Below are 21,231 nucleotides of genomic sequence, written 5' to 3'. Positions count from 1 at the left end.
TAAGTTAGCTTTAAACAGCGTTTGCCTCACTGAAATAAATCATAACAGTTCTACTTCCTGCCTGGCTTTATGTCTGCATTTCCAACGTGGGCGACTGAGAATGGACACTTGCAGTGTGTGCAAAAAGCAGCACATTCATTGGCTGGTACTTCTTGAAGGAAGCTGTAACTCTCCTGGAGGTCTTTGGAAAACTTTATTTTCGCCATGACAGCTCGCCTACCTGTCGTTACGCAGTAGGTCCTGTTCGCATGATAAGCTAGGCTAGCTAAGCAACAGCCGCAACCCCAAGATTTAATGATACATGTTTAAACCAATCAGTATTGGACTTTGACTGGTGGTGCATTAGGGATGTTTCTCTATTGGCTCTGATTGATTGACACATATACAGACCAATCAGGATTATTTCAATGGATTAAAACCAGGAAAGGGACTGTTCAGAACCAGGACATATTAGTGCTTTATAGATATTTGTGGGGTCAGGACACTGTGCTTGAAAACTGGAAGGTACCAGTCAAATTGGGATGTATGATCACCCTACTTTACAATTAATGTAAAGCTACAGCCTGTTAGCTTAGCTCAGCATAGAAAATAGAAACAGCAGAACACCTGGCTCTTTGAAGGTCATAAAATCATGTCTACTAACACCTCCAGTGCTCACCAATGAATACATCCTGCTGCAATTTCATTTACAAAAACACAAGTATTTAAAAAGTCACATGGTGGTCCCTGCATCGTTCATAAGAGAATTCTCCATGCTTGGTTTATCACACCAGTTGCAAGCTGTCAGTTTATTTTAATTGGCGCCTCTCAAATTGTCCAATTCCCTGCAAGACTGGGAACAAAACTGCAGATCTTCTTTTCCCGTATCTGTCTCGTTTCCTCCTCATGGTGTTTATGTTTGTCTTAAGACAGCTTTAGCAGTGAGTCCCACAATCAGCAGGCGCACAGACGCTACTTTGCTACGTGTCACTGAGGGCTAATTAAAATGATACATTGACGGCATGTTAACCTTTGTTTAACAGTAGGGGCTTATTTACCTTTAAAAATAATAAATTGAGTACTGTATATGTTGCTTCATCCTGGTGTGCTTTTTCTTCCAGTCTTGCAGTGAACTGAGTGTAGTTAACATTACAGTCACTTATGATAGCACAGTGGTTTCCAGCTTAACTAGCTTCATCAGGGGTGTGTCCAGTTGACTGGGGTAGCCCAGACCTCTGCAGTGATGGAATTTTTAGGTGCACACAAACACCTATGAATTGACCCTTTTTCTAACTCCAATCATAAACAATATGAAGTAACAGAAGACAATAGCATGTTACAATTGAACGTCAAAGTAATTTCATGCAAACTCCTTCACAGTCTGACTTACAAAAATACTTTTTTTTAGCAATGTTTTGGTTCCGACAATGGGAATGGCAAGGGGTCCCAGTCCAGTAGGGGCGCTGACAAACTTTAAACCACAGCAGTTTCTGAAAAATGTGCATATTTTGCAATGACAGTAGGAAACCTCCCTCAGGGGGCCCCATCTGACAGCACTCACTCTCATTGCCTTCCTAAGTGTTGCATGCATCATTACTCTGATCTTGGATTGAAAAAAGAAAAATGAAAAAAAGAGGAAAAGGAGTAAGCGTTGGGACACTGGCTGTTGGAGGCCCCCCACTGAATGTTTTGCCTATAGGGCCCCAACGGCCTCTTGAATCTGCCTGAGATTCAAGACGGCATGACAGGTTGGAACAGATAGTGAATTACCTCCTACTGTACTACTTTACACAAGCCATTTTTGTGATTGTATAGCATTTGGTAACACTACCCATAATTCCTTGCCTTATTTATTCTTTCTATATCATATAAATGACCTTACTCTGGGAGTTACCGTCTCCTGTCTTCCCCTGAAATGTATGCAGAGCTGACTGTAACACATTTGGCAGATCCATACATTAATGAGAAATGGTGACGTGGGTAGAAGCGATGACCTTTTGATACCAAGCAGCTGAATACTGTCTTCATGGGTGGAATATCTTCATGAAACACAGAGGCACTATACGGGCTGTTGTCAGAGCTCCCCCAAAGCTTTTGACAGAGCTGACCTTACACAAGTTTTTTTATTTTTTTGTGTGTGATATTTTAACTCCCTGAATATTTAATATCAACATACACTGTGCTGTTCTCGGCCATACTAATGTGCTTCAGAGTCCGTGCTGATAGGATTTATAAACATGGTGAGATTAACCGTTTTAGAGAACAGGCAGGTCTTGTGTTTATTTTGAAGTGAACACATTAACTCCGAGGCGTTCCTTTGGTACTACTCTATTTCACCACAGCAAAACATGGTAATTTGTTGTTTGCAGAACTCGTCAGTGGTGCGTTCAAAGCCTTGTCTCCTGTCCCCCAAAGCAGAGGTTGTAAAGTTTATGATCACGTCTGTGCCCTTTGGCGTTTGGATATGAAAGTGTAAGATCACATCCAGTGGAATCAAAGTAAGATGAGTTTAGCCTGAAGTTCAAGTTTGTGTAATGAAAAGGATAACATCCTGGATTGTGAGGCCTGGGGTCCAATTATCCAACAGGATAAAAGCTATCTGGTTTGATCTTGAATTTGGGTTGTTCAAAAGAAAAAAAGCATTTCATAATGGATTAGGATCAAGTAATCAAATCCTGGTTTGAATCCGGATAAATCCTCCAGTTTATGTTAGTCAAACGTTTTGACTAGGATTACACTAGAAGGCTGGATTCAGACTGGATTACAGGGAAAATAAAAGAAAACTATTAAATGTGTAAAAAACAATATTTACAAGATAGTTGATCATTTAAGACTTTTAAATAATTTATTTTATTCCTCATTAAATATTTCACTAGAAAGCATCAATATTAAAGTTAACATTATACAAAATCAGAGACATCAAAAACGTACCAAGTCTGAAGCAGATCTGACATATTACTCAAAATCCACTTTACCACATTTCTCTAACTCTAATATACGTCTCTAGTCTGTCTACAAGCCCCCCAATGATGAGAAAAGTCCATCCTCTCCGGCTTTTGCCTGCTCCACTTTTCAGAAAATGTGTGCTCAAACAGGCCGTTTGGCCCCCCCAGGTGGGTGACACTCCCACAGCTAGGTGTTTGTTCTGCCCTCTGAGTCTGCCTTCTCACCGTAAACAATAGGACATGGAGCGAGAAAGCACCGAGCCACACAAGCCCTTCTAGAGAACTTGTTGAAAAGGAGGATAATGTCAGACCTTTAAATTTTAATTAACAGCAGCTGTGAGGATCTTTCAGTTTGTGGGGATTTTGATGCCTCTTGTGGACAAAATATGTAGTGTGAAGTCCCCTTTAGAGCATAGGTAATCCAGATTTGGTAGTCATTAAAAGTCTGTACCTAAATCAGGGTCCAGGTTTTCTTTGAAATAGCAGGATAAAAGAGAACTGGATTACGTGATCCTCTGTAGAAAAGAAGCGGATTACCAAATCCGGATCATTTTTATCCAGTTGAAAGCCTTTGAAGTTACTTTTTACTGCACGTTTTATATTTTAGATTGTTTATTTCCCGATCAGACACGGAGCGACTGCAAACTATTCTCAGGAAAAAAAACCTGGGGCCTAGACACGGGGCCTAAGAAAGGTCAGTCGGTCCTTATAACGAAAATGCTTTGGGGAGGAGGTATATCCGGTCATTTTTCAATATATTTTTCATAAGCAGTTCCATGCAGCTTTTGGGAAATATCAAGTGTGTATTGTGATGAATGAAGTTCATATCGTTGGTTTTGATGTAGCTGACTCTGGAATCACCAGAGGGAACTATGTGCATGAATAGAAAGTTGTGATGGAGGTTCACCTTCATTTATAAACACTGACTCAGTGCTAATGCTCTGGATTTAATAACAGCTGGCCTGCTTCCCCTCCTCTGGGTTTGCTTCAAAAAGTGGTTTAAAAAGTCACTAATAGAAAAGAAAAACATGGCACTGGACTGATTTGTTCTTCCTTCAAGGGTTTCCAAAAAGATCCCTCCAGCCAGTTTGTGATGAAACACATATCAAAGCTTCACGATGTAGTTAACACTTTCTAAACCATCCTTGAGCACTCGTTTAGTTCCAGATGGCATTACACAGCTGTACTGTGGAGGCCATTTTATTCTTATTTATGAGTTAAAGTGATGGAAGATGAAGCATTTCTTTGATCAACGTCCAATCCAAAGCTTCGATCTGGAGAAATGTGAAAGTCCAAGATTCCTAAATGTTACATCTGCCCAGAGAATCACATTTGGCCCTCGTATGTTGAGTGTATTTTCCAACAGTTGTCCCTTTTTGTTTACTGTGATGTGAGAGTTTGATCAGTGTTTATGTGCTTTCTGTGTCTTCCAGAGAAAGAACCTCCACCTGCTGCTGAACGTGTTTTTGCTGGCAGCCTGGGGCGCCGTCCTGCTGGCCGGACGTTTCTACTGGATGGGAAACAAACCCCCGAACTTCTCCAACTCCGACAACCCAGCAGCCGACTCTCCCTCTCTCCTCACCAGGACGCTGACATTTTTCCACCTGCCCGCCGTCAACTTCTGGCTTCTCCTTTGCCCAGATATGCTCAGCTTTGATTGGTCGATGGACGCCCTGCCTCTGATCAGGAGACTTGCTGACTGGAGGAACTTACATACAGCTGCCTTTTACCTCGGATTGTTCTTGTTGGCGTGGTTCAGTCTGAGGACGCCTCACACAGCTAAAGGGAAGGAAACCAATGGCAAAGCTCACCATTACACCAACGGCAGAAACGGGAACAGTAACGGACACACTTACCAGTACAACAACCATGAACATTTGAACAACTCCCACACAGACACTCACAACAATAGTGCACAAAATGGTACCAAAAAGCACTATGAGAGCAGGACTTCACTGCCCACCACTGAAAATGTGGTGGTGTTCTCTCTGGGTCTGCTGGCCATCCCTTTCCTCCCTGCCACAAACCTGTTTTTCTATGTGGGCTTTGTAATAGCAGAGAGAGTACTGTACATCCCCAGCATGGGCTTCTGCCTGCTGGTCGCCGTGGGGATGAGGTGGTTGTACATCCGTCTGAGACGCAGGTCCTTCAGGACGATGTTGGTGTACTGCAGCGCTGCTCTGGTGCTTCTCTTTGGGGTCAAAACGGTCCTGAGGAACCGGGACTGGCGGAATGAGGAGATGCTGTACAAGTCAGGGATTTATGTCAATCCTGCTAAAGGTACGTTTTAACTCCAATTTATACCTGTCAGAAATCAGAGGTCCCACATTTGCAGATGTTGTTTTAGACTCTGTCACTGTCTGTCTTTGATGGATAGGGTCATAAACATCCCATCATAATGTGTTATAACTAAGTGGCAACTTCTCGTGTTGAAAAATTAAGCAGTTCCTCGAGTGTCCAATAGAGGCTGGTTGCAGAAGCACAGGAAGTCACATACACACCCATTCAAAAAAGCTTGACTTAACAGCAAAAATTAACTAGGTGACAGCCTGGTTCAAAACAAACAATCTGATTAGCTCATGTTTCAATGGGCACACACTGTACGGGGGGTGAATTTTTTGATCCATTTTGATTTGATGAAGGATAAGAGTTATTCATAATAAGGCGTGTAGCTGACCTGATTGATAGATGGGCGTGGTGTAACAGTTCGTCAAGAGACTTAAAACCTGCCTCAGCTCCAGCTCTCAGCCTGTCGTTAGGCTGAGACAGCATTTCCAGCATGGCTCATGCTAATCAAACCACCAAGTTACTGTGTTGCGTGTCTGCTTGAGCAAGTATGCTAGTGTTAGCTTGCACCATTGTTGGCTCAATAACACCAAAACATTAGCTTTGAGTGGTGCAAGCATCAGCTCAATACAACCCTCACTTAGGCAGCAGAAACTGAATACTTTTACAGATTGCAGTTATCCCTCAAATTGGGATTAAAAGACCTGCGGCTTTGTCCAGCTGGTCTGTCCTGAAAACAACCATGCAAATGCTCTCTGTGTCATACGGTGACATGGTAGGTAGGATTTTCCCACATTATTGATGCTTGACTCACGGGAGTTTAAGTGTGAGAATTACAAAAATGGTACGCTGGAGCAGCCTCAGTTTTCTCATTTGTCAGAATCACAGACAGCCTTTAGAGTTCTCCATCATTGTTCAAAGAAATGACATCCAAAAGGTAAGATGTATGGTTAACGTGGCCTCTGCAGTGCAGGTATATCTGCTCCACCATGTACAGATTTTATACTGAATGCTCTCTAGGCACATTGTCTGAATAATGAGCAAGCTTTTTAATTAATAACGTGTGCTTTCTCTCTTCTGAAACCTTCAATACTTCAATATAAAGCTGCTTCAATGTCCCCTCTTCATGTCTCAGCCTTTGCACTGACAGAATATTCAAGTTTGTAAAAGTTTAACTCAGAAGCAAAAGTAGTCCGGAGTGACTCTTATGACTCCAGTCTAAAGCACTTTGATTTGACTTTTGTTTATGAGAGCTCATGTATCATCTCCTACCCAGCATGCAATCTGTTCAATTACACCAGAAGTCTGATCTCACTTGGAAGGACACTGTCACTCTTCCCAAACTGGCAACTTTAACAACAATAATAAAATATTCAGCAGCCTTTAAATTCAAGGTCACCTGAAACAGAGTCCAATCCAAAGTTGTCCGAGCTGCTGCGGTTAAAGCGGAGCGGGCAGGAGGAACTCTCAAGGCAACACGGGGACATGTTGTGTTAGCTAATTTCCCTTTCAGATTCTGCAGTGGAGCTGAGGCATGACAGCTGTTTGTTTTGGCAGAGCGTCAGCCCCGCAGAGCTGCAGCAATGTCCCCCACTCACATTCAATATCATGTTTATGAAACAGTGAACAGAAAACACACTCACTGGTTCGTTTGAACTTGGAAAATTCAAGATGCACAAAGCAACTTTTACCTGTGAAAGGTCCTAAATGATCTTGTTCCAGGAAATGTTGTCTTTTTCCTGCCATTACATTGCACCATCACCGGGGATTTCATACATGTAGATGAAATTTTACACAACTAATTACCTTAAACACATTGCTTAAAGGCTCACTGCATATTTTAGCACTTTGAACACGTTTTGGAAAAAGCAGCACGAGCCAAGGTTTGATATCTCTGATTATACGACTGATGCAGATGCAAGAAGAAACAGAATCTTTACACAAAGAAGTGTTAAGTGTGCGATATTGTACAAGATTATTATGCAGATTTACTGTTTGATGCGTCTACATATCATAAGTGAAACAACTTTAAAATAAACTCGTAAATTGGAAAAGTATAGACACAAGGTTAGATACAGAGACTGTGTGAACCATGGATGAAGTCTTAGTAATGTCACCCCTTAATAGCTTCAACGTGACATCACACACTTGTGAAACCGCCCACCTGGCAGACAAATAGAGGTGTTTTACTGCTGCATGCTGCAGAGAAGTTGCCCGGTCATTTCTACCTACGTGTTTTAATCTTTTGGGTTGTTGTTCAGTGTGATGATCCAGCCAACGAGGAAACAAGCCCGGGTTGTTCTTTTACAGAATCCTGTCTTACCTAGAGAGCAGGAGCATTACGGACAGCCACATTGAAAAATACAAACCCTAACCCCTTACTTTTGTAGACTTTCATTCTGGAGGGTCAAGGAGAAGGATTCTCCACTCGATGTAAACATCACTAAGTAACATTCTGATGAGGACTTAGGTATAAGCGATTGAGATGGTGTCCTGTGTGCTGTTTAGAGTTCACAAGTGGCCAAATCTTGCAGCCTATCTTAAAATCTGTTTTTTTTCTGCGGTTGTCAGGTGATGTAAACATGCATCACTTATCAAGCCCGTTCTGCAGCTCCACAGAGTGTTCAACGGTGACCGCCATTTCCCTAAACTCTTTTTGCCCTCCAGGCCTCTGCACCAGTCACATGACTGAAAACTATCAATTGGTTTTGACGCCGTTATTGGCGATTGCCATATTAGAAATGTTCTCTCCTCCTAACGCTCGATTAATCTAGAAAGAGGCATAGAAGTGGATGCTTATTCATGCACAACTCATCTTAAATTGAATCCAAACTGATGACTTATAAAAACAATTCACCCCCACCCTTTGGCCAATAAAAACATGAGCTATTCAGATGAAAACACATTTTAATTTGGTACCCAATGGGGATGCCTTTGCTTTTGGAGACAGCCTCAAGTGGACATTTGAGGTACTGCAGGTTTTTGCACTTTTGCCTTTCCTTTATTTTCCAACTCTGCAGGTTTCCCCTTATATAACATAGCAATCTGCACAGGCTGCTTTTTTTTAAACCAATTATTTTCTTTTCGTCCAATCACTACCTCAACATTAATCTTCACACTCCACAGCGTCTGCACAAAACGTGCAAAAGCTTTTAGCGACCCTGTTTCACCTGTCAGTTACTACCATTCAGCTCCAATGCTGTTAGCTTTGCAATAGCTCCGTGGTGGTCCTCTTTTCATGCACTCTGTCATAATGACTGGTGGTTTTGGCACAAACCTCCCCTGGTGTGTCATCTCTCTTTACCCATGATGTCTTGGTGCACCAGGTGCAGCAGACAAACGTCCACTTCAGGGATTAAAAAACACAGAGCGTGTGTCAGTGGATGGCTGTGAATGAGGAAAAGAAAATAATTACTTTCCCTCTCCTGGTGCTTTTTTTTAGATCCTGACAAAGTCGTATTTAAGAGGGTTAAAAAGCATTTTCTTTTTTATTAACTTTCTCTTTTGTGTCCTGTCAGCATGGGGCAACCTCGGAAATGTCTTGAAGAGCCAGGGCAGCATGGAGGAGGCCGAACAGGCGTACAGAAACGCCCTCTACTACCGCAGCAACATGGCCGACATGCTGTATAACCTGTGAGTCTGTGTTTTACACATCTCTGCTGATGTCTAAATGTGCCTGAGAGGCTTTTTAAACTGATATATTAGATTTTCTTTTCAGTGTGTCTCCACTCACAGACGCTTCAATGACTTGAGTGTGTGCGCACAAATGAACGAGCTCTCCCTTTACATGTGTGTCCATTGATCAGTGCTGTTCTCTCAGAGGAAGTGCTGCCGTCTTGTCTTGTATTCTCCAGAGTGTCGTCTGTCTGACAGGGTTATTAATGATGCTGTTTTAGCCTGGGGGGTGGGGGGTGGAGGGGGGGTGGACACAAAGCATCCACAGTCAACACTCACAGTTTGCTCATATGTCTGTGGTTTGCTCACATCTAAATCTCCCTCCTCACTTTTATCAGCTGCATGTGTTCTCGTCTGATCCTAACTGCAGCTCTTTTTTATAACTTGAAGTGTCTCCTCTTTTCAGTTTTTTTTTTCTTTTCAGCTCTAAACTGTCTGCACCGTCTGTCCTTTTGTCTGTTCCAGCGGTTTGCTGCTACAGGAGAGCAACAAGTTCTCAGAAGCACTCCACTATTATAAGCTGGCCATTGGGAGCCGGCCAACTCTGGCTTGTAAGTACAGCTCTTCTTTTTTTGTTGACAATCTGCAGCTCTTGTGGTCGTGGCTGTGCTGTGTCCAGGCAACAATGAACACAGGCTGTGGTTGTGGGAGAGGAGAGGAGAAGGTGGCAAAGGGCAGTCGGTGTAAGAGTGAATTCAACGTTCAACACGGCGGTGTGACTTTAAAAACCAAAGGCCTTTCAACCAAATAACTGAATGATATCACTCATTTTGAAACGAGCACATGAATCTCATTTATCCAACAAGTGTTTTTGATCTTGCTTCCTCTCCTTTCCAAGCATATTCCCCACATCATCCTCATCTTTTCCTGGTTTAAAAGATTCAAAAACAGTGTCATTGTAATGCCACGTTGAGACGAGGTGAAGATACAACATGAAAGAGCAGCCAAGGAGACTCTTTTTACAAAAAGTATATTAGATGACATTAATTTAGGATTTTATCAGGAATTAGCAACCTGCTAGAGTCGATGCTCATGCAGGTTGCCATGTGGTGGACACTGAAGCTTCAGTGTTTAGCCAGCTCTGCATTGGTCTGTAAACCAGTCTCATATCTGGCAAACCGAGGGGCGTCCAAAACGTCCGTGTGGGGGTGTCTTAAAACCGATTGATTGTTTAATTGGGGAAAGAGTTCCATCGTAGCTTATCGCCTGCCAGAGGGGGGAAGTCAAGCCACCAGTCACCTCCTTGGGCTGGCACACACACAGACACTGAAAGAGAGAGCACACACACAGACAATCCACAGCGAAAATAAACCAACACATTACAACCAAAGCCGTCCCCGTCGTCTTCAGCAGGTTTGTTTCCTGATTAGCACAAATTGCTCACAATCTGCACCGATCATGCACTAAATGAGCTCCCCGTTGTTCCAGGCATCAGTCAGTGACAGACAAACGTCTCTGCTTTTTAGTCCCTGGATTAATTATAGACCTAATCAAGATCCCGGTAAGACAAGAAAAATTCCATTTGGGATGCAATTATTCAATCGGGTACAGCCGATAACAAGGTTAATTAATTACCTGAAGCGGCAGACATGTGGAAGGCAGAATAAGAAAGTGACAGTTAAAGCCTTTTTCAAGGTTACTCCATCGCTCACTGCCTAATTTGAAAACCACAGAGGTTATTTATTTATATTAACATGCAGAGCCATCCTCCCTTTGAGATAAAGCTCCATTGATTTCTGTCACATTTCAAGCAGAATTAAAATCAGTTAAGAAAGCTGATGAAATTGGAAAACTTTCTTTCTTTCGTTCGTCTGTAGATTTTCTTATCGGTTCTGCTTTCAAAAAATATAAAGAAGTTCAGATTTGAACAATGAAATGCATCATCATGTGGGACAGATAAGACTCTGAGGATGTGGAATAAAATAATGTGAGAGACGACCCGTTTAAAGGAGAGACGGCAGGACAGATTTGATGAGACCTCAACATCTTATCGAGGTTCATCTGCTGTCTCAGGTTAATTTATTCCATCAGTCTGATTGTATAGATAGGAAGGTCTGCAGAGACTAATTACTCTGCAGCTCCACATCGATCCTTAGATTCTGTCTGAGTCCGCTCAAGAGAAAGTTTAACGAGTAAAAGTAAAACACACAGGATCCATATTAAACTAAATCATAGCGTGAAGCATGAAAATGACCCACAGGGGTTAATTTTTCAAACCTCAAAGAACCACTGATCATCTCTTCAGTAGAATTATGTGACGGCTCAGTGAAACCTTCTGATCTGAATCCACATTCATTTCCACGTTTTCTCTCTCTTAACAGCGGCCTACTTGAACACAGGCATCATCCTAATGAATCAGGGTCGCCTTGATGAAGCTAAGCGCACCTTCCTGACCTGTGCTGATATCCCGGATGAGAATCTGAAGGACCCCCACGCACACAAGAGCTCCGTCACCAGCTGCCTGTACAACCTGGGCAAACTGTTCCACGAGCAGGGACACCAGGAGGTAACTGCCTGCTCAGAGATACATGTATACTTTTAAATGTTGTGTTCTCTCCTTACTATGTCGTAGCTTGTAACTGGATATGTGTGGTTTTAAAGAGCCCATATTATGCCCTTTTTGGGGTTCATATATTTAATCTATGTACCTACTAAAGTATGTTCACAATAGCTAAAGTTTGAAAAAAGTGTCTGTTTTCATGTACTGCCGCTCCATGCACCGGCTCGCTTCTGACTCTCTCTCTAAGGCTCTGAAGTGCCCACGTTCAGAGTCCCCACGTGGGCCAAGTCTGATCTGATTGGTCGGCCTGTCGGCTCTGCCGTAATTGGTCAGTCGCTCAGCACGGTTCTTGCAAATGTCCCGCCTCTTTTACCATATTGGGAATGCAGCCACTGGCTCCGAGGGGAGCATAAACATTAGCACTTTAGCACTACTGTGCTACCGCAGGCTACGGCATATTGTGGGCGTGCTACAGAAGTTAATGGGCCTGCAACATGAGCTGCAGGGCTTGCCACAACGAGCCAATGGGCTTAGATCAGTGATCTCACACTGACAAGATCTCACACTGACAAATTTTTATCGAGGGGGGCTAGAACCGAGCGTTACATGCAGCTAATCCTACAGCTAACAGGAGGACGTAGGAGAAGCCGCGTTTCCACGGACTTTGAATTTTTGCACATAGATGTGCCTAAATATGCACAGGACACTTGGAAAACACACTAAAGAGCATATAAAACCAGAAAAAGCATAATAAGGGACCTTTAAGTCTGGTTTCTCTCCTGCAAGTTGCTGCTGCGGAAAACAACATATTTTCTAATATGGCTCTTTCAAATTAAAAGCATTATATTCAGGGACTTTTATTGTGAAGGATGTGTTGGAAATAAAATATGTTCTAAAGAAAATGGTCGAGTAACCTTGGCTTTAGTGGAGCTACAATTAGCGGACATTTTCAACAACACCGTTAGAAGTTACAGTTTTTGCAGCCGCGTCTTTGACCTTGAGTGCTTTTAATCATCTTGGACTTAAGACAAGCGAGACATCAGTTTAAACTCACCTTTAAGCAGGTACACATGTTGTAATGGAGATGAAAATCCATTCAAGCACATAGCCTGTGTTAAAGCCCCAGACAGGCTGCTGTGTAAATGCTGACAACAATGGGCCACATAGTTCCTGAAAGAGCAGTTGAGTTCACCTTTGGTGAAAAATGATCTCATGTAGGAGCTGTTCTGTTGAATTGCAATGACATGCACATGTGTATTGAGTATATATTTTGGCTCATATTTGTGCATTTTTAAGTGTGTCTGCAAACATATTCCGTCCTTCAAACACCCACACTGCAAACATGGCAGCTCAGAGATTACTCCTGTACAAAGAGAACATGCTGGAAAATTTAACAACAGGGTGAATTGAGATTAAAGGCAGGCAGTTCCCTAAAGAGCCTTTAGGGGACGCTGAGAAAATACTCACCTCTTTATGGACATGTTCCAAAAGTGCCGGTGTCAGAGGGGACACAGTGTTTTTGTGCAGATTATCCTCAGGCTGTTCCTAACACATTCCCTCTCTTTCATGCCCCTGAAGACCTACAGCGCTGGCTAAACTCACTGAGTTTCCAATGCTGCAGATTTATATTATACAGCAGCACTGACGCTGCTGATTCAATCAGGACTGAAGCCGCGGCGCTGCAGATTCAATAAAGGCTCTCATAGATTGTTGGCGTGCTGCAGAAAGAGAAACGTCCCACTTCCTCTAACCTCTAACCACAACATTTGCTTCAGAAAAAACATTTCAGATCATCCTTGCTGCTACACTCTGAGGTAAATCACTGGACCTTCACTCGTGTCCACGCCAGAGTCAATATGTGACACCGCTGTAGTCGTCCTAACAGCCGTGACACTGAGGATAGACCCTTTAAGCACGACTCTGTATGAACCAGCCTCCTAGCGACCCCCGATTCCACGCTGTGTATTCACAGTGTTGGGGGGCCCCCGGCTGCAGGGGAGGAATGAGTTTCTCTCGCAGGGTCTCTACGCTCACTAATGCAAACATCCCCCACCTTCCCTCTCTGTTTGTTTCATTCACAGGAGGCCCTCACAGTGTTTAAAGAAGCAATACAGAAAATGCCAAGACAATTTGCACCACAGAGCCTCTACAACATGATGGGTAAGAGCTGCTTTTGTTTCTCAAGAATAATATCTGCTGATGTTCAGTCCAGGAATACTCCCAGGCAGTGGACCTGGGGGGGTTAGGGGTTATTTCTGGAGTATTGTGGAACAAATGGCTGCCATACATCATGCATTTTCTTTTGTTTTTCTAAGTTTTCTAGGTCACTTTAAACAAATAGACGTTGTGTTTTATCTGGACCAGCAGCCTCTGATCTGAACCAAACGTAATGAAGGACAAAGGATAGACAGCTTTTATCTGTTTGACAATTTTAGATTTGAATGTGGAGAAACTCAAACTTACTCAAATCTCAGACTTTGGGCTAGGGGAGGGCTGCTCTCCAGTGCTTGATGCCATTTTTTTGACTGCAAGCACGGGTCAAGCTGGACAGAATAGATCGAGCCAGACAGGAAGTCAGAAAAGGAAACTCCAAGTAGTACAAGTAGACTCCTCATCTTATTTTACATGACTTTAGCAAAATTCTGTCAAAACAGGAACCAAATGAACAACAATGCTACCTCAGAAAGACAAAGCAACATGTTGTTTGAACGTTTTTGTCTTTATTCCTGCGTGGTCTTGTAGCTCATGGCTGCGCTCAGCTGCACTCATTTTCCAGAAAAGGACCCAGAGGGGCAGGGCAAGGACCGTCTGACGATACAAAACCACGATGCTGACTGAACACAGCTCACAGGGACTTTATGGAAATGAGCAGTTACCAGTTGTGAATCTCTAAACCTCTGATTAAGATTAAGATTCAGATAAACACAAGGTTAAGATATCTTTGTGAAGTCTTTAGTTTATGTCATGCCATGGCTGACATGATGCAAAGTTTTAAAGGAGAGCAAAACTCCAACAAGTGTTTAAAGAAATGTCTGATAAAAAATCATAAAAACAACTTTTAAAATCCGGTTATATCAGGTTATATGTGTTATATCCGTGAAGTCAGGGTTTGAAAAACTCATCTGGAATGATAAACAGTGTTTTGAGCAGACTTCTGTAAGGTTTACAATATCTCGTTAATTAGAGTTGATATGCTTTTTACTACAAGAACAACCCTGCTTGTTGGATTACAGCTGGAGAGCAGCTGCTCTCGGCCTCATTAGAGCTGCTTTCACTTCGCTTTTTTACTGAGTTTTTTTCTCCGTCTCCTTTCTTTCCTTCTCCCTCATACACAAGCAGCTACTCACACTCATACGCACACACTCACATGGAAACCTGGGATGTCTGTAATCTTGGTAATGCCACAGGTTTACTTATGAGTTAGCAAAATGGGCTTTGACAGAGCGTCTGGAATGATGTCAAAATGTTGATGAAAGCTTCAGTCAGTGTCGGGAGCAGCTCTGCGTCTGTAGCGGAGCCACTCAGCCACAGATCTGTGATTTCTGCAGCTTAGCTTTATGTCCCTGCTGAACCGATTTGCACACTTGGCACACCTGCTCGGACAGGTTTCCACTTTCAGTCCCTGTGCCGCTCTCGTGCTGTTAGTCAGATGGCGTGGAGCACAGGCTTTCATCAGAGGCAGGCCTGGGTGGTTATCTGCACCCTGCTGGTCTCGCTCCAACACTCTCTGGTGGGCCGAGGAATGTTCCACTCCGAGGAGACGCTTTTCAGCTCCTTGGATTCGACGTCACTTCTAATTGCACGTTGATGTTTGTGCAAACCTCATGCCGAGGTCTGCTGCCAGGAAGGCCAGACAAGTATTCTAGCTGCTTTTAAATCCATCAGCGAAGAAAAAGTTCACGTCAAAACAGACCTTCGAACTTTTTATTTGGATATATTTTCATGCTGAGTGGCTCGTGGGAAATATCTGAAATCTAAGCCGATATGCATCAATGCATTTTATTTAACGATGTTTTCCCAGTAGGACGAGAAAATGTTTTAGGATTCTTGACTTGTATGTCTCGTTTTCTCAACGTAACAACTTTAAAAGTTAATTTTAGCCGTTATTTGTCTGCAGTTCTTTAAGGAGCAACATTTAATTCTGACACCTATTGTTTAAAATGGGTACTGCAGTCCATAAAACTGTCTCCCTCCATGCCCCCTCCTCTCTAGAGCCGATGCTCACGCAGGTCACCATGTGGTAGATACTGAAGCTTCAGTGTTTATCCAGCTCTGCATCGGTCTGTAAACCTTTCTGTGTTCTAACCTCTCTCCATTTTTCAAAAGCATCTCCAATATTGATCCTAGTTTGAGCACGTTTCTGCTCGTGGAGCTTATTAGAAACATGCAGAGGCTTTTTAGGTCAGGTACAATCACTTCTATCTGAACCACTTCTCTTGCCCGCTTCCATCGCTGCAACACCTGTTGACCTGACAAACTGAGGGGCGTCCAAAACGGCCGTGTGGGGGCGCCTTAAAACCACCTACCTCCTCTGGTCCAAACAAATCCAGAGCATTCAGGAGCAGAATCTAAAGTTAGAAGGAGGACATACTGGCTGCTGCATTGTTGTCAGAGAAGCCAGCACTTCAACATAGCATGTTTCCTTAATGTCTGATCATACAGTAAGGTCACTTTATCATTTCACTCACTACACATCTTACTGATTGGACCTTTAAGAACAGGAAAAACCAATGTCATCACGCCTTGATCAAGAGATTAATGAGTCAAAATCTTGAGAAAACAACAGAAATGTACTGATGTATATGGTATATACAGATAAAGATGAAATGTATAGAGGTATGTCCGCTCAGGGTATTTCATGTTTCTACACATTGATGATTGATAAATCTAAAACTCAAGCCCTGACTTTTAAACGACCTGTTCTGTTCCTGACTCGTGTCAAACTTTGACCCTTTGAAAATAATATTTCTATTTGGCATCACTGGACACTTTAGAAACTCTCTCAGCTTGACTTTTTGCATGTTTGATGTTAGCTGTCGACAGGGACCTTTCTGATTATGTAGCTGATTTATTTTGGATTTCCAACTCTTGAATGAGAAACATAAGGCTGCACTGATTGATAATATCTTGAATATATATTGGTCTGTATTACTTTACGTCTCAGGGGAAACATGTTGAGTCTGGAGCTTTCAGTGTTTCATCATAGAGTTTTAAATAATTCCTGACATGCATGTTTCCAGAGGTTTCTTTTACACTCTTATCTCGTGTCATAAAAACGTCCCTGAGTTGTGATTATGTGTCGTTCACCTGCTGCTTATCACAGCTTCTGATCGGGGGGAGTGATTAGTTTAAATCCTTGCTGAATTAAATTCTCATGCCACTTTAATCCAAACAACTTGTCCTCTCATTTGAAATCTAAACCCTGATAAAAAAAAGTTCTGGTGAGATTTTAACAACCGTGATACATCCAGGCTCTTCCCGTCTGCATGTTCTAATGTTGACTTGAACTGTGTCGCGTCCAATAACCTGCTCATGTGGTCAGATTCCTGCAATAATACGAGTGTTATCGGACGGCTGTGAGAGGGAGGTTATTGTTGTTTCAGGTGTGAGCGGGTGGAGGGTCGGATCTGGTGGAGAAGGAGGCCAGAGTGTTTTTGAAATGTTGAATTCTTACAGATTATTTCATGCAGTGTGAAAATTCACATTTGCATCCTCGTAGGTGTCCAAAAAACATCATGCACAGACAACGTGAGGGTGTCTTGTGTCCCTCTGGAAAGAGAGCTGTTCTGAATCATCATGCAGCTGCAAAAATGAGAAGATGTGTAACCTCTTTAACCCCTGACTCGACCCCCCCTCTGCTCCCCCAGGAGAGGCCTACATCAGACTGAGCAAGCTGCCTGAAGCTGAACACTGGTACAGAGAGTCTCTGAGAGCCAAGCCGGACCACATCCCTGCACACCTGACCTACGGAAAGCTGCTGGCTATGACGGTAAGACCGGTGTTATCCCGCCTGGGTCTTACTTAGGGGGGCTTGAGAGGCCATGTGGTAGGAAAGTAGTGTCAGAGTTGTCACTACCTGGAGGAGGGGGCGATGCTGTTTAGGTTGTAGGTAGGTAAGATAAAGAAGTTCTACATGTGGGTGTGGTGGGCAGTGAGAGCTAGCATGGAGGAGTGGGAGGGGGTCTGGGACACTGGAGCTCACTGTCAAGTCTTGCTGAGGTGTCGTGGTACTAATCAGTGAAGGGAGGTTCTCACTTGACAACCCCGATGATGTCCTGGCTCTGGGGGCCCTTCACTCTACATGGTTGAGTCGTGGGGGGGGGGGGGGCAGAAGGGGCCATGTGGGAGGGTAGGTAGTATCAGTAACTTGCTAGCTTCCAATAATGAAACCTGGTTCTGTTGAAGGTGGAAATACTGTTTTGGTTGTGCTGGCATGTGGTAGATTATGTAATATATCAGGAGGAAGTAGATTTTAAAAAGTGAAGGTCTAAAAGGTTAGACACATTTTTTCTTGATTCAGACCTGTGATGTTGGAAACTACGACATATTTATGATACTTATCTTTTAAACTCACTGTAAACTTATGCAGATTATTTTTTATTATTTTTCTAATCTAATATAATTTAACAAACTACATACGACTGCTGCAGGTGTTAGCCTTTTTATTTCTCCCTTTAAAAGAGCTCAAGTTGTTAAGCTTTGAGTGATAATTATAATCAGTGTGATGATGATCTGCACATATCTTTCACATAGTTTAAATACCTCAGCTGACTTCATACCAACATATATACTTAAACAAGTTCATTACTAGTTTATTCTGATGGGAAATCAATGATAATAACTACAACTGTAACATAAGTGAGACACTGAATGCTCCTTTGTTTTTTTACTTTGCAGCAGAGAGAAAAATACTGAGTCCGCACACCAGAAGCTGCTCCAATTAAATTCAATTATATTAAACAGACAAATCACCACATGTAACGTTTGTAGACACACCTCCACATTTATACAACCCCCGAGGTCACCTGACAAATATATATACAAAATAAACTATGCAAGACATTCATGTTAAAACTCCAGCAGAAATAAACCTGCAGTAACCAGAGGATTAGAATAACTTGAATTGCATGACTGTAAACATCAGGAGAAATCGACATAATGGCATGTACAACAAGGAAAGAACGAAAAAAATCTGAAAAGAATCGCACATCAATATGCCACATTAGTCCGGGGCCCACAGCATATGGAAAAATATACCAAAATACAGAATAGAACCGTCAACTGAGAGAAAACACTCTGCAGCAGAACATCTTTGTGGATCCAAACAAGAAGGAATACTTTGATCCAAATGGCTTTTAGGAGTCACTATATGAGCTTTTATAATTCAAAGGTCTGGATTCAGGTTGTAAAGAGCCTGATAGTAACACTCCTTAACGCGGTCTGATATGAATCATTAATGGATGAGTAGGTAACCTTTCTCCTGCTGCCTCCTCTGTGTCTGACCTTGTGTCGACTAACTTTTTGCTTCTCTAACCTCTTCTCATTCTCTACCTGTACTCCCTCACTGCTTTTCACTCGCTCTTTATTGCACCCCCTTTCATCACCGCTGGCTTTCATCGGCTCTCTCCGGCTTTTTACTGATGGTCGTAATGTTCTCCTGCAGTCTCTACAGTTAATCAATAGTGTGTGGGTTAGGCAGAGAGCAGGGAGCGATCGGCAGAGAGGGAGCCTGAGAGACGGACGAGAGCAGGCAGTAATGTTGTGTCTCTCAGGACACTCGGAATAAGACTGCTCGATCCAAACTTTTGTCCTCGCTGCCCTTTTTCTGCCAATGGAACTTTCTACTAGGTCGTAATAAGTAGCTCAACAAAAAGTTATTTCACAACTTCTGATCAGGAGCATGCATGTTATGTTGCTCTGCAGTGTAAAGAATTTAAAATCTCAAAACACTGTAAAGAAATAAGTGGAGCATTTTCCAGGACAGCAGAGATAACATCCTCTCCGGGTCACACAGCTGATCTGGGGTTAGAAGAGCCAAAGAAACAGGCGTCTGTGTGGGGCGGTCTCGGGGGGCCGGAGCAGTTTCCAGAGTCTCGAGTTTACGACGTGGTGGTCATGTGGTCGGGTCACGCCGTCATCCGTTACAGATTGCAGCGAGATAGACGTGCTTGGAGTCAAGGCGGCAGGGAGGATTAGTAATCGCTGAAAAAGGATGGTCACAAGAGAAATAAACAAATTAGAAAAGAGAGTGACGGAGGGTCAAAAGAAGGGTGGAGGCCGTCTACCCAGCTGACCCCGTCTGAGTCTGAGTCCTGATGAATAATAATCTCAGAGAGGCCTCACCTTTTGGAAACAAAAACAAGTGATTTCCTTATCTTTAATAACTTTATATTGTGTTTCATTACTAATGAGTTTGAAAGAATCTTACTGGAGCATCATTAGTTCAGACTGACCGAATAAAAAGCATCTTTTTCAGCATGTTTAAACATTTTTTACACAAGTTATATTTCCCTTCTTTCTGTTAATGCCAAAAGGAATTTAATAAAATATGTTCAATAAAAGATCAATATGAAGCTACTGATCTTTCTACCATCTACCTTCATTCATGCTTTATCTTTTCTGCAGCTGTGGCTCAGTGGTACAGTCGGTCGTCTCACAACCAAAAGGTCTGGGGTTCAATCCGATGTGTCCTCGGGCAAGACACTAACTTATGTAGAACTGACAGTGGTGTACGTTAAAGTTTGGGCACATCTTGTGTTCTTTAGAGCTACCTGTGATAGTTAGTGCAGCCTGTAGGGTATGAAACATGAAAGAAAAAAAAAGAGGAAAACACAAAGAGGTGCAAAAAGAAACTTCTGAATTGACAATTTAAAATAAATCCAACGTGAAAGAAAATGTAAAGTAAAATTTAAGTCAAATCAGGAAGGCGATGAAAGTATGTTTTGATAATCGCTTTTCATCTGAAACTCTCTCATTAGTCTGTATTTACCTGTACATTTCTGCATGTTGTTTTGTGCTTGTGGCTCAATAAGACCGCCAGAGCAAACTCTGTCAAGCATTCCTGCAGCTGCAGGTCGCTTGTGTGTCTCCATGGAGCTCTGAACCAAACTGATTCAACCCTCTGATCGACGGTCAGTGTAGAAAATAGTTCTGCTGCGTCCTTCGTTAAAACATGCTGGTGGAGCTGACATGAAGTCCCCGATGTACAAAAGCCACTGGAAAAAAAATCTGAAAAGCAAACTGTGTCAGCGAGGAGAGTCTGTGGGGAAGAACACAAATCTGTACAGGACAGTGTTCAGACTCGGGGAGGAAATCAGTGGGCTGTGAACTGAAGCTCATTTTATTTAAGACAGTGTTATTGATTCTGCAGGAGAGTGGAGATCAAACCTGCAGGGATGCATATCTGTTGAGCTCTGACCATGATGGATGATAGAGGGGGTTTTAGAGCTCCCATGATCCTTTGAGGGGAAATAATGCCATCAGAGGAGGACAGTTTAGAGCCACTCTATCCTCCTAAGCCTCTTTTATACACAAGAAAAATGAGAAGTGAGAAAAGATTTGAAATTGAAATGTGCTGTAAACTAGATTCTGGAAAGGATAGCTTTCAATGTATGCTCTTCAAGTTGTGGCTATGGCTCCTGTTTTTGATGACGGCGATATTAAAGCATGATTAAAACCAGTGTGTGAAAGTTAAGCAGCCTCTCTCACCCTCTCTCCTGTTGCACCGCTGTGAGTGCTGAAGACGCTTCAGATAGTGTCAGGGGATTTGAGGTTCAGATCCCTGCAGGAGAGGTGCGGAGACTGTGAGATAAGGTTTTGCCGTCGGGGTCAGAGACAGGTGAGAGG

General features: G+C 42.8%; 1 protein-coding gene across 1 annotated transcript in view; it reads left to right on the top strand.

Annotated features, from left to right (window-relative positions):
- Positions 1–21,231, top strand: part of tmtc2b (transmembrane O-mannosyltransferase targeting cadherins 2b) — a 110,508-nt gene that overhangs the window by 66,253 nt on the left and 23,024 nt on the right. The window contains exons 3-8 of the mRNA XM_061036693.1: positions 4,358–5,204; positions 8,729–8,843; positions 9,351–9,436; positions 11,207–11,391; positions 13,467–13,545; positions 17,253–17,374. Of these exons, the coding sequence (XP_060892676.1) occupies positions 4,358–5,204; positions 8,729–8,843; positions 9,351–9,436; positions 11,207–11,391; positions 13,467–13,545; positions 17,253–17,374 (1,434 nt within the window). The remainder of the gene's footprint in view (positions 1–4,357; positions 5,205–8,728; positions 8,844–9,350; positions 9,437–11,206; positions 11,392–13,466; positions 13,546–17,252; positions 17,375–21,231) is intronic.

This window comes from Labrus mixtus, chromosome 4, assembly GCF_963584025.1.
Source record: "Labrus mixtus chromosome 4, fLabMix1.1, whole genome shotgun sequence".
NCBI classification, from domain to species: Eukaryota; Metazoa; Chordata; class Actinopteri; order Labriformes; family Labridae; genus Labrus; species Labrus mixtus.
This window is presented reverse-complemented; position numbering and strand designations above follow the sequence as displayed.